The 13,368-nt window shown below is 54.2% G+C and overlaps 1 protein-coding gene across 1 annotated transcript; it reads left to right on the forward strand.

Moving 5' to 3' along the window:
• The first annotated feature begins 693 nt into the window (after positions 1–693).
• On the forward strand, positions 694–11,844 carry Ccdc94 (coiled-coil domain containing 94). Its single transcript, XM_013022731.1, has 8 exons — positions 694–781; positions 3,300–3,400; positions 4,975–5,119; positions 6,796–6,930; positions 8,578–8,759; positions 9,062–9,182; positions 10,633–10,741; positions 11,282–11,844. The coding sequence occupies exons 1-8, from the start codon at positions 758–760 to the stop codon at positions 11,392–11,394; spliced, it is 930 nt and encodes a 309-aa protein (XP_012878185.1). The 5' UTR covers positions 694–757; the 3' UTR covers positions 11,395–11,844.
• Positions 11,845–13,368: the final 1,524 nt, after the last annotated feature.

The following is a 13,368-nucleotide window of genomic DNA, read 5'->3' on the forward strand; positions in this document are numbered from 1 at the left end:
TTGTTACAAGAAATGCACACCTTAAGTTTAAATTTCCCGCCGAAGTTTTGCTTGTGGGAAGCAGGGGAATAGAACAAAGGGTGGTGATGGTCCTGCAGGGTTAGGGCTCACATTGCTCAGAAAAGAGCCTTCGAGTTACAGAGTGGCAGGGTTATGGAGTTACAGAGTTACAATTACAGTTACTAGCTAAAGTAATGAGTTACCAGGGAAGTCTTATCCACAGCACACTTACATTTATATCTTACAATCATTCATTATCCATTTTACACAATCCAAGTCAAATATCATATTCCATCTTTACGTCCTCCACCATATCACGATTACACAACAAAAAGCAGAAATGGAGCCGTGGCTCAAGTGGTAGAGGGCCAATCAATAACGCTAAAGGAGCATGCAAAGCCCTTAGTTCAAGCACAAAGCAAAAAGAGGATGAAAAACACAGAACTCCGCAGTGTCAGAACAAAATTTTAACCAGTGATTCTAGAGTTGTAGAGACGCACCCACGAAAAGGAAGGGTCCAAATTCCCACGGCCACGGAACCTTGATTCCGCGGCCTCGTGTTTGCAAGTCGGGTGGGAACACACTGGGACTCGGTTGCCTGGGAGCTGAATACGGACCGGAAGCTGCGTTCGCAGCAGCCAATAGGAGATACAGGCGGAAGTGTCGTATCCGGAAACACGGGTGACGGTCGAAACCGCTTCAAAAAGCCCTAAGATAACCAAGTCTCGGGAGCTTGGCAGCCGCGTAGGAGGCGAACATGTCGGAGCGGAAAGTTTTAAACGTAAGAATCCGGCTGTTTCGCCTTTCTACCCGCAGGGGGATATTAACGGACTCCGGGGAGGGGCCGCAACTCCCGGTGATTTCCATTCGGGGCCGGTTTTTCCTCCCGGGCTTGGTTCCCCGGACGCCGCCCAATCACCGCCCTCGGAGGGCGGAGGCGGGCCTTCAGTGAGCCTTCCTTCCTCTGATTGGGTGCACGTCCTGGGGGCGGGGCTAGCCGCCCTCCTTTTCCTCTGGCGCCTGAGATTGGCTCTTCCTGCGGCGTTCATCCAGTCAGCGCCTCAGGTAGCCGAACGTCCAGGAGGAAGGAATTAGCGAAGCTGTGCTGTTCACCCGCTTTAGGGGTGGGATTCAAAGGTCCCGCCCCTGCGACGTTTCTGACCAATCATCGTTCTCGGGAGGGTTCTGTTTTGCTTTCGAGCTTCGGTTCGCCCAGTGAGGGACCCTGCCAGTCCTTGGGAGCGCAGCCCACCTCACCGCACCCACCCGATTGTTTAGAGCCCATTCGGAGCCCCATGGCTCCCCTTCGTCCAATGTGCCGCAGCAGTTTGCCCCAGAGTCATGTCAACAGAACTAAACCCTGAACAGCTTGAATCTTGAGAGACTCAGTGTCCCCCTCTGTAAAGTGGGTACATTTTGCTTTCCTACCTCCTTGGGGTCGTTGCTAGTGATCCTTGAGACATGGAATATAGTGTGTTCTGCGTATTGCCTGCATCCCGCTAAATCTGCTGCAAACACAAATCATTTTATCTTCTGATTCTTCAGTGACTTGGAATTGTGATTTTATTTTTATTTTTTGTTGTTTTTGAGACAGAGTCTCTGTAGCACAGGCTGGTCTGGAATTTCTGATCCTCCTGCCTGGGATGTTAGAAATGCACAACTCCTTGGTGTCATAAATGAATGGACAGATAAGAGATATAGGAGATCTCATGAAGGCAATTTTGTTTTTCTCACAATGGTGCAATAGGATATTCTACCCAGAGCTAGTCAGAGTCAGGTACACTGTGGAGGGCAGTTATCTAGGCTTTTATCCCAATCTAAACTGTCTCTTCCCCTTGTCAAGGAGTTAGGTCCACAGTCTAAGTATCATTGATTACCAAGTTTAGAAAGCGGGCCATTCACTAATTCCTTTATTTTTCCTCATTTATCTATTGCAGTTTATTATTTTAACTTCCTTAACAAAATATATCTCCCTGACATGGCTAGCTGGTAACAAGCAGCACAGATACACTTTAGTTACACTTGAGCTAAATAAAGCAGGTAATTCCAGAAAATAACAATACACAATACCAAATACACTTTATTTGTTCTTTGCCAGTCCTGGGGCTTGAACTCAGAGCTGGGCACTATCCCTGAGCTTCTTTTGCTCAAGGCTAGCACACTTGAGCTACAGCACTACTTCTGGGTTTTTCTGTTTATGTGGTACTGAGGAATTGAACCAAGGGCTTTATGCATGCTAGGCAAGCACTCTACCACTAAGCCGCATTCCCAGCACCAAAATACACTTTAGTGTGACAGAAAAGAATAGTTTTTCTTACAGGGATTATAGGAGTTCAACACTGCACCTAGCTTGGAGTTAATTTAAGTAACACAAATTCACACACACACACACACACACAATCCATCCATGTCCCACCTTGGATATTATGGAGACCTAAGATTGCTCTTCCTTAAAAAGGCCTGCCTTTACTGGATGCCAGTGGCTCATGCCCATAATCCTAGCTACTCAGGAGGCTGAGATCTAAGGATTGCGGTTCAAAGCCAGCATGGACAGGAATATCCCTGAGACTTATCTCCAATGAACCACCGAAACACCAGAAATGAAGCTATCACTTAAATGGTAGAGTGCTAGCTTTGAGTAAAAAAGCTCAGGGATAGTACCCAGTTCCTTAGTTCAGGCCACACGTGCACACACACACACACACACACACACACACACAGAGCCACTCACTAGTGACTCATGCCTGTAACCCTAGCTACTCAGGAGGCTGAGATCTGAAGATTACAGTTCAAAGCCAGCCTGGGCAGGAAGGTCTGTGAGACTCTTATCTCTAGTTAATCACAATAAAATGAAGTAAAGCTGTGGCTGAAGGCAGCCTTGAGCAAAAGGGCTCTGGAACAGCTCCCGCTTTTGTACTTGATAACCATCTAGGACCTTGAATTTCAGTATCGTTCTTGTTCCTCAATCAGAAGAACAGTGGATACCAGGCTTCTCTTGGTGAGCCACAAGCCCAGCCCCAGTAGAAGCCTCCATCACTAAGGGCTCTCCACACATCCTGCTCCTTTGCTGGAGGAAGATAATAGAAGCTTGGTACTGCCCCAGTGCCCTGTCCTCGCATCACTTCTGAGTTTTTCCCTTTGGCTAATTGTTGAAGAAAGCCACAGCACTGAGGTGGTGTGTAACCTACGTGCTAAGATTCATACTAATATGATTCAAACCCAGGTCCTGCAGGAACCTCTTCCCGCTGCCCCTGGCCTGCTTATCACCTCCACCTTTGACCTTGCCTTCCTCCCTACAGAAATACTACCCACCAGACTTTGACCCGTCAAAGATCCCCAAACTCAAGCTGCCAAAGGACCGGCAGTACGTGGTGCGGCTCATGGCTCCTTTCAACATGAGGTGAGTGGTGGCTGTGTGGCCGGCACCAGTCATGGCAAATGAACCCCGCCGGCCAGCATCTCTGCACAGTTGGCCTGTCTCAAATCTTGCCTCTGGTGTGGACCGCTGCAAGCCTCACTTTCCTCCTCTTTGAAGAGTAAACTTCCTAAGCCAGGTGCTGATGGCTCACACCTGTCATCCTAGGTACTCAGGAGGCTGAGATCTGAGGATTGTGGTCCGAAGTCACCTGGAGCAGAAAAGTCCCCATGAGACTCTTATGTCCAATTAACCACTCAAAACCCAGAAATGGTGCTGTGGTAAAGTGCTAACCGTGAGCACAAAGAGGCTTAGGGACAGCACCCAGGCTCTGAGTTCAAGCTCCACACAACTGACAAAAGAAAAAAAGATTAAACTTCCCGTGCTTGGGCTCGGGCTTCAAGTAAGGAAGAGAAACAAATGTTGGGCAGCCCACACCCACCCCCCAGGCCAGAGGTGACAGTCTAGCTTGATCCTGCCTCAGGCCCTTTGTACCTGCTACGTCCTCTTCCTGGAGCACCCACAAGACTGCTCCTCTCTACCTCTTCAGTCCTAGCTCAGCTCTCATCCCCTTGCAGGGTACAACCTTAGTCTGGCGGGCCCTTCAGACTAGTTCTGAATCATCCAACTGCTGACCCTTGTGTGCATTTGATATCTCATATACCTGTTGCTCCTTTGGGTCGGTGAGGAACAGAAGGTTCCAGGTGACCTTTCTTCTGGCACTCCCTCCTTCACTCTGTTGATGTTGGGTATCAGACAAAGGCCCCCCTGCATCGGGTTGTGCAGTCTGGTGAGGAGTGGGGGGTGTTACCTTAGGCAGGCACACGGAGTCCGTGGGACAGAGAGCCGCTGCACTGCTGGGGCAGAAGGGGGCAGCTTCTCAGCCAACATGGTGAGCGAAGTGTCAGCACCCGTGTCAGCAGACTGCTCACTGGTGCTCACGCCTGTAATCCCAGAGGCATGGGAAGCTTGCAGTTTGTAACTGGCCTGGGCAGAAATAGTTTGCCAACCTGTTTCCAATTAACTGATAAAAAGCAGGATTGGAGGTGTGCCTTGAGTGGCTTTGGGCCCCAGCTGAGCAAGTGGAATCACACACACACACACGCACGCACGCACGCACGCACGCACGCACGCACGCACGCACACGCACGCACGCACGCACGCACATTCTCTCCGCCCTCTCTCTCTCCCTCTCTGTCTGTCTCTCTCTCCTTCCTTCCCTCCCTCCCTCTCTTTCTCTCTCTCTCTCTGTCTCTCTCTCTCTCTCTCTCTCTTCCCCAGACTCTGGGAATGGCAAAGCAAAGGCCCTGGGGCAGGAGCAGGCTGGAGGTGTTTGTAGGAGCAGGAGGCTAGCCCGATGGGGCTAGCAGCCAGGGTGACAAAAGTCCATCTTCCCTGGTGGGGTATTGTGGATGGATACCCCATGGTGGCAGGTCTGCTTCTGACCAGTCCGGACACTCAGCTCTGAGGCCGGGGTGGAGACCTGGTGGGTGTAAGAGCCCGTGTGGTACCCCTGCGTCCTGCCAGTGGGCATGGCTTGAGCTCCTGCCCCATCCCAGGTGCAAGACGTGCGGAGAGTACATCTACAAGGGGAAGAAGTTCAACGCACGCAAGGAGACCGTGCAGAACGAGGTCTACCTGGGGCTGCCCATCTTCCGCTTCTACATCAAGTGCACACGCTGCCTGGCTGAGATCACCTTCAAGGTAGACCACCCCGCCCGCCCCCCTCCGCTGCTCCCGTCAGATTGCACAGGGAAGGCTTCTGACGCCCCAGGAGACCCCACTCAGTTGATGGCAGAAAATTGGGGACCATGTTGGTGACATCATTACTTCTACATGCAAAAAGTTAGTAGAATAGACTGCTGTAAGGTAACAGACCCGACAGGCAAATCATCTGGTAGAACACTGTACAGTCAGCCGGGCCTGGTGGCTCATGCCTATAATCCTAGCTACTCAGGAGGCTGATACCTGAGGATTGCAGTTCAAAGCCAGTTGGGACAGGAAAGTTCATGAGACTCTTATGTGCAGTTAATCACAGAAAAAGCCTAAAGTGGTGCTGTGGCTCAAGTGGTAAAGCGATAACAGCGCTCAGGCGTAGAGTTCAAGGCCCAGCCTTGAATACAGTCAGTAAAAGTCATGTTTGTTCAGCAGCACTGGGGTTGGAACCTCACACATGTAGATAAGCACTTACCACTGTGCTATATCTCCAGCCTACGTTTTTCGTATTCATTGTTATCACAATTATGGACAAGACAAAACAGGACAGGGAACCTAAGACACCATTCATACACTTCTGCTCTAGGCTGAGTATATATTCTTTTTTTTTTTCTTTTGCCAGTCCTGGGGCTTGAACTCAGGGCCTAGCCACTGTCCCTAAGCTGCTTTTGCTCAAGGCTAGCACTATACCGCTTTAGCCACAGTGCCAAGGGGTGGCTTTTTCTATTTATGGGATACTGAGGAATGGAACCCAGGGCTTCATGCATGCTAGGCAAGAACTCTACCACTAACCACATTCCCACCCATCCACCCTTTTTTTTTTGTTAGTCCTGAGGCTTGAACTCTGAGCCTGGGCGCTGCCCCTCCCTCAACTCTTCAACTCAAGGCAAGTGCTCTACCACTTGAGCCACAAAACCATTTCCGTTTTTTTTTTTTGTCGGTCATGGGGCTTGAACTCTGCGCTTGGGCGCTGTCCCTCAGCTCTTCAGCTCAAGGCGAGAGCTCTACCACTTGAGCTACAGCGCCTCTTCCGGTTTTCTGGTGGTTTATTGGAGATAGGAGTCTCACTGGTCTTTCCTACCCGGGCTGGCTTTGGCTTTGAACCACGATCCTCAGATCTCAGCCTCCTGAGTAGCTAGGATTACAGGCATGAGCCACCAGCGCCCGGCATCCATTTCCAGTTTTTTATTGAAGATGAGTTTCATGGAATTTCCTGTCCAGGCTGGCTTTGAACTGTGATCCTCAGATCGCAGCCTCCTGAGTAGCTAGGATTATAGGCGTGAGCAGCTGGTGCCCAGCTTGAGTATATATTCTTTTACCATAAACTTTTTTCCTTTGACCAAAATAGATTTGCCTGCTGGTTGTCATAGCACCTTCCTGTAACACTAGCACATCATAAATAAAAGGGCAGCAACATAGAGGGTGCAGAATGGAGGCTGGACAGTGAGCAGGGCTGGCAGAGAGGGCTTAAAGCCCATGCCAGGGAATTGGGTATTTCCATAGAGAAGATAGGAGCTTTACAAAGAACAAGCTGCCAAAGCAATAAGACAAGAAAAGGAAACGAGAGCAGAAGGAATATAAAGTTGCTGCAGTGCCCCGGCTGCTGGTGTCTTCATCCATTGTCCCAGGACACAGAGCTGACTTGTGTCCCCCACGTCCCCCAGACAGACCCTGAAAACACAGACTATACCATGGAGCACGGGGCCACAAGGAACTTCCAGGCTGAGAAGCTCCTGGAGGAAGAGGAGAAACGCGTGCAGAAGGAGAGGGAGGATGAGGAGCTGAACAACCCCATGAAGGTGAGCTATGGTGCGAAGTTCTGTCGTTCTTCACTGTGGTGCAGCTCCATCCTTGCCTGGGATCTGGGATCCAGAACCGAGAGTCCCACACAACATGCTGCGAGGCTCTTGTCTCTCCTGGGCTTGGAATCTCCCATGAGGTTTTGGTGAAGACATTTGCGTGGGGGCCACCTGATCGGAAGGTCTGACCGGGGCTGTGTTGGGCTGCAGACTCCGGCGGCCCTGCTGGTTTTACACATAACTGGGCAGGAGGCCTCGGCAGTCACCCCATGGGCAGTGGCACGCCACTGCGTGAGCCTCTTCCCTACCTGGCGTCTGCTGCCCCCAGGGAGAGCCAGGAGGTCACGTGACTTTTGCAGCCACTTTTGCAGCCTCCGCTGGGAAGTGGCGCCTTGTCCATCTGTTCTATCAGGAGTGAGCTGCCGTGTCCAGACTATGCCTCCATTGTACAGAAAAGTTGTAGGACGATTTTTTTTTTTTTTGTGGAACTCGGGGTCTAGGCACTTTCCCTGAGCTTTTTCACGCAAGGCTGGAGCTCTACCACTTGAGCCACAGCTCCACTTCTGCCGTTTTGGTGAGTCATTGGAGATAGAGTCTCACAGACTTTCTTGCCCAGGCTGGCTTTGAACCAGGATCCTCAGATCAGCCTCCTGAGTAGCTAGGATTACAGGAGGGAACTACCAGTGGCCAATTTATGCACAAACTTAAAACCACCCAAACAACTGCCACTTTCTAGAGGGCAAAAGACAGCAAGGCCCCACAGAAGCAGAAGGCGCTAAAGCACCACAGCCAGGCCAGGCTGGCTCTACCACCCAGCTCCAAGGCCTGCAGCACCTCAGTTGCCTTTTCTGTTTCTAGGAGGGTTTGGGGCATTTGAGAACCTAATAGCAGGTGCTTTTCTTTTTCTTCCTTCCTTTGTGTGTGTGTGTGTGTGTGTGTGTGTGTGTGTGTCAGTTGTAGGGCTTGAACAGCCTGGGCACTATCCTTCAGGTTTTTTGTTTTTTTTTTGCTCAAGGCTAGCACTCTACCACCTGAGCTTTTTAGCAGTTCATTGGAGATAAGACTGTTGTATCTGGGGACTGGGAAGGTGGCTCAGTGGTAGAGCGCTTGCCTTGCATGCATGAGGCCCTGGGTTCGATTTCTCAGCACCACATAAGCAAAAAGAAAAAAACTGGAAGTGGTGCTATGGCTCAAGTGGTAGAGTGATAGCCTTGAGCTGAAGAGCTGAGGGACAGCGCCCAGGCCCAGAGTTCAGGCCCCACAACCGGACCCAAAAAAAAAAAAAAAGACTGTTGTATCTGGGCTGGCTTTGAACCACAATCCTCAGATCTCAGTGCCCAGAGTAGCTGAATGCAGGCATAGGCCAGCAGTGCCCGGCTGCAGGTGCCCACCTTTACTTGGTGAAATTTCTCATGATTACATTCACTGATGAAGCCAGATTGGAAATCCAGACTTCCTGACTCAACTGGATCCTTTCTGCCCATCCTCTGCCTGTGGGTTCACAGGCGACCCCACTACACAGCTGTGTGGCCTCCAGCGGTTGGTTGCCTGCCCTCGGTGTTCCTTCCACAAGTGGGGCCCAGGTAGGACAGGGGGGCTGGTATCTGGATCCCTGTGAGCGCCAGCTCCCCCGCCTCACGGCCACAGGTGCTAGAGAACCGCACGAGGGACTCGAAGCTGGAGATGGAGGTGCTGGAGAACCTGCAGGAGCTGAAGGACTTGAACCAGCGCCAGGCGCACGTGGACTTCGAGGCCATGCTACGCCAGCACCGCCTGTCCCAGGAGGAGCGGCAGCAGCAGCAGCAGGAGGAGGACGAGCGGGAGACGGCGTGAGTCACCGCGGGGTGCCTATTCCTGAGACTCCAGTGTCCTTGGGGAGACAGGGAGACGTCCCTGAGCCCTCCCACCCCCACCCCACATGTTTACTCCCCTGGGGAACACAGGATCCCTCTGTGCTAAGCAAGCAATCTCCCCATGCTGAGCCACAGCCCAGCCAGCAGAGGTGACGACTTTAAGTCCTCTGTTCCAGGGCAGGGAAGGGCAGTAGGGGCCCCATGCTCCTTGACAGAGGGTCCCCACAGCCTTGGCCCTAGCAGATCAGGTCTCCATGCTCCTCTGTTCTGTCCCCCAGGGCCCTGCTAGAGGAGGCTCGGCGAGGCCGGTTGCTGGAGGACTCAGACTCAGAGGACGAGGCTGTTCCCGCCGCGCCCCGGCCTGCGGTCAGGCCCAGCCCCACCGCCATCCTACACGAGGTGAGCCAGGCCCGGCCCGCAGGGGCTCGTGCGGTGCCATGCCAGGTGGCCGGAGCATGTTGTGTGTGATTTCCTGTTTCCCGTTGAAGCTGTGGGAGCGGGGGCCCTTGTGATACCCCAGGACTCCACAGCGTGACAGGGGACCTGGCTTCTGGGGGCTCCTGGAGCATCGTTCCTGCCCTGTGGATGTCACCAGCCAGATTGTCCAGCTGGGGCACAGGGAAGAGCCAGGGGAACTGGTCCTTGCAGGCTCAACCCTCATGCTCCTCACTGTGGCTGGAGCTGGGGCACCTGGCCGAGCTGTGGAGGCCTCGCCCAATAGGAGAGGTGGGCAGGAAATGTCTTGTCCACCCAGCTCCATAGCAGTCCACTCTCCATCTCATCAGTGCGCGCAGCCACAGCCCCAGAGGCTGCCCCGTGGCCTGAGGGTCCAGCCTGTCCCCCTAATTGTCTAGCCTGACCCACAAGGCCACCTGCCTTGGGTGGTGGTCAGTGCACCTCTGGAACTCTGGGAGGAGATGGATGCCTGGGGGGGGGGGCACATCCCCTCCTATCCCTATACCAGCCTGTCATTGGTTAGAGCATAACTACCTGACCATATCCTGCAAAGGAAGCTGGGAAATGTAGTTTTGAGTGTCAGCAGTGGTGTCCCAGCTGAGGATCCATCAAGGTTAGCAGACAGCATAGACGTGGGCTGCATTCCCTCAGCCATCAATCTTCTGATGTCACAGCAAAGCCAGCTGGCCGGCTTGCTCTTGTGCAGATTCTGGGGCTTCAACACGGCCTCACATTATCACATGGCTTTATTTTATTTTGTTTTATTTTGCCGATTGTGGGGCTTAAACTCTAGGCCTGGGCGCTGTCCCTCAGCTCTTCAACTCAAGCTCTACCACTTGAGCCTCAGCGCCATTTCCAGTTTTCTGGTGTTCATTGGAGATAAGAGTCTCATGGACTTTCCTGCCTGGGCTGGCTTTGAACCACAATCTTCAGATCTCAGCCTCCTAAGTAGCTAGAATTATAGGCGTGAGCCACCAGCGCCTGGCTGCTTTTTTTTTTTTTTAAGGTTTGTGGTCTACCATTTCAGCCATGCCTCTTTCTGTTTTGTTTTGTTTTGTTTTTCTGGTGAATTGAAGACAAGAGTCTCTTGGATTTATCTTCCTGGACTGGCTTCAAAACCCAATCCTCAAATCTCAGCCTCCTGAATAGCTAGGATTACAGGTGTGAACCACTGGTGCCTGGCTTGGTTTTTCTTTGCATTTAAGAAACCATTTTGCTGGGCACCGGTGGCTCAATGCCTGTAATTTAGAGCAGGGGAGAGAGCTGGCCAGCTCATCAGCTGCTTTACCAGGGTCATTCGTGGGCTGGGGTCGAGGAGGTCAGAACAGTTCTAACCTGGGGCAGGTGCCCTCCCATCGTGTGGTATCTCCCCCTCCCCCCACTACACCACTAGGTTCCAAAGACCAAGAGGAAGGCGGATGGCAGGGCGCAGCTGGCGGGCCTGGTGGTGGTGAAGAAGATAAAGACACAAGCCGAGGGCCCGGGCCAGGGGAAGGCCCCAGGTAAGTGCCTCAGCATGGCTCACCGCCTTCTTGCTGGACTCAGGGCCCTGGTGTCCCAGGCCAGCTAGCTGCTGTGCTGGCCCTGAGCCCTGACCTGTTTCCCGTGCTGTGAAATGGGGTGTAATGAGGGGCCGTTGACAGTCAGGGCCCATTGCTGAGGACGCTAGGGGACCCCAGCGCTGGGCTTCCATGAGCCATCGGTTACAGGAATCCCAGTGCTGCGCGTGTAAGGACGAGCCCAGAAAGGGGTGGCCACTGGTCCCAGGCCACACAGCGGGGGGGTGGCAAGGCCCAAACTGTGGGACCTCATCATCTGCCTCGTGGTGGTATCTTTGCCCTTGGGGCCATCTCTGCTTTCTTCTGGCAAGTTCCAGGGTGGGGTGGTGGGTCAGGACACACCCGCCACCTCCACCCTCCACCCTGGGCTTCGCAAATGGATAGCACTGGCTGGCCATGGGCTCCCTCCAGCCTTCCTCACGGAGGTGGGGGGGCGGCCTTCCATGCCAGGACAGCTGATCGGCCCGCCCCTGCCCCTCACAGGTGCCCCACAGAGTGGGACGGAAGCCGGCCCTGTGCCCCAGACGCCCGGCGCCTCCTCCCTGAGCCAGCTGGGTGCCTACGGGGACAGTGAGGACAGCGAGGGCAGCAGCTGAGCGCCGCCCACCCGAGGGCCATCTCAGGTCCAGCCTTGGCCACACTGGAAACCCCAGGAGCTGGCGGTCACCACTGGAGGTCCCCACACCAGCCAGCGCCACCAAAGGACACCTCATCCACGGCCGGCAAGGCCCAGCTCCTGCACGCCAGCAGCGTGCTGTCCCCAGAAATCCTGGCTGCACCCGGCCTCCGAGCCCTGCTGGGCTGTCCTGGAGATGTGCACCCTGACTGCCCTCTGGAGTGCCCCCCTCCCTCTCCCCCATGCCACCTGTGCAACCCGTAAATGGACTCTGCCTGGCAGCAGCCACCTTCGCTGCTTATGTGCAGAGGCTTTGCTGCAGGACCCTCTTGTTCCAGAGACTTCCTGTGTCCCCCACGTGTACCCCACCCAGGGTCTGGGCTTTGGGACCACAGCATCCTTACGTTCATTGATACCAGAGTTCAGCCTTTGCAATGGTCAGTTTTCTGTTACTGTGACAAAATGCCTCCAGGATCAGTTCTTCTAAAGGACAGGAGAGTTGTTTGTTTGTTTGCCTGTCCTGGGGATTGAACTCAGGGCCTGGGCATCATCCTTGAGCCTCTTAGTACTGAAGCCTAGTGCTCTACCACTTGAGCGACAGCGCCACTTCTGGCTTTTTCTCAGTAGTTTATAACTGAGTCTAATAGACTTTCATGCCCAGGCTAGCTTCAAACTACGATCCTTAGATCTTGACCTCTTAAGTAGCTAGGATTACTAACCTGGGCCACCAGTGCCTGGCTCATGAAGGTTATTTAGCTCACGCCTGGCGCAGATGGTTCAAGACCGTGGCTGTGTATCCGCGTGGCTCTGGCCGGCACCTTTCCAGTGTGTCATGGCAGTGGCGGTGGCGGCGTGGCTGTTAAGTTTAAGAGGGAGGATCATGGGAGGCTGGATCCCCCGGGGAGGGGCCGGGCCTGCTTTCTTACTACCATCTTGGGGGAACTCTGATCCTTCAAAGGGTGGTGCCCCAGAGCCCAGGTACCTCCCAAAGGGATGCCTCCTTAAGCAACTCACCTTTCCTGGGGGGACACACCCCTGGCTGTGGGGGGCCACTCCTGAGACGGGGACCAGTACTTCCCTGTGTGCGATCTCACCGCGGAGGCCGCACGCACCTCACAAAGCCAGGCCGGGGGGTCGTCAGGACGCACAGGGCGCCATGGTCCTGCCACCCCCGCCGCTCGGCATGGTGGAGGCGTGGTGGAGCCTCATGCGAAGGCCCGGCTGGGGGAGGCAGCGTCCAGGCTGGCGTCCAGCTCCTCACCCGAGCGCTGGCAGCTCTAGTGGGCAGAAGTCACATCCCTGTGGGACTCGCAGCCAGGGCTGCCCTCCCCAGGGAGCTTTTGAGGCGGGGTGGAGGGGCTCCGTGTTCATCCCTTGCTTCCTGGGGAGCACTTGAGCTACCAACCCCTGTCCATGGTTCCTCTTCCCTTGTTGAGATGCCAGGAGCTGAGCGAGGACAATAGGCCCAGTATCTGGGGTCCCCCAGCCCCTCCGCTGAGCGTGTCATCCGTCCCGACCGCTGTCAGGCCTCTGAAACCTTCAGCTCCCCTGAGGCTTGTCTAGGTACCCACAAATCCCAGGACGGGGATGGGAGCTCCTGCTGCCCCCACCTCTCTGGCTCTCCCGAGTCCCAGGTTCCTGCCCAGCCACTGGGCATGCGCACTCTCTGCCTGCAGGGCCCTGGGGCTGCTTGACCTAGGGCTCCTGCGGTGTAAGGACCTGGACTCAGATAAGCCTGGGTCCCAGGCGACACCTTTCACCCAGGTATATGGTTCCTAGGCTATACCTTCCACCTAGGTGCATACTGAACCTCTTAAAGAGTGGGGCCTGGGGCTGGGAAGGTGGCTCAGTGGTAGAGCGTTTGACCTTGCATGCGTGAGGCTCTGGGTTCCATTCCTCAGCACCACATAAGCAGAAAAGGCCAGAAGTGGTGCTGTGGCTCAAGTGGTAGAGC

Source organism: Dipodomys ordii, unplaced genomic scaffold (genome assembly GCF_000151885.1).
Source record: "Dipodomys ordii isolate 6190 unplaced genomic scaffold, Dord_2.0 Scaffold64, whole genome shotgun sequence".
Taxonomy (NCBI): domain Eukaryota; kingdom Metazoa; phylum Chordata; class Mammalia; order Rodentia; family Heteromyidae; genus Dipodomys; species Dipodomys ordii.

Bases quoted from the DNA above. Each gene is read 5' to 3' on its own strand.
- Ccdc94 (XM_013022731.1), top strand. From the start codon at position 758: ATGTCGGAGCGGAAAGTTTTAAAC. The intron at 782-3,299 runs GTAAGAATCCGG...TCCTCCCTACAG, and splicing joins CGGAGCGGAAAGTTTTAAAC to AAATACTACCCACCAGACTT. The intron at 10,742-11,281 runs GTAAGTGCCTCA...TGCCCCTCACAG, and splicing joins GGGCCAGGGGAAGGCCCCAG to GTGCCCCACAGAGTGGGACG.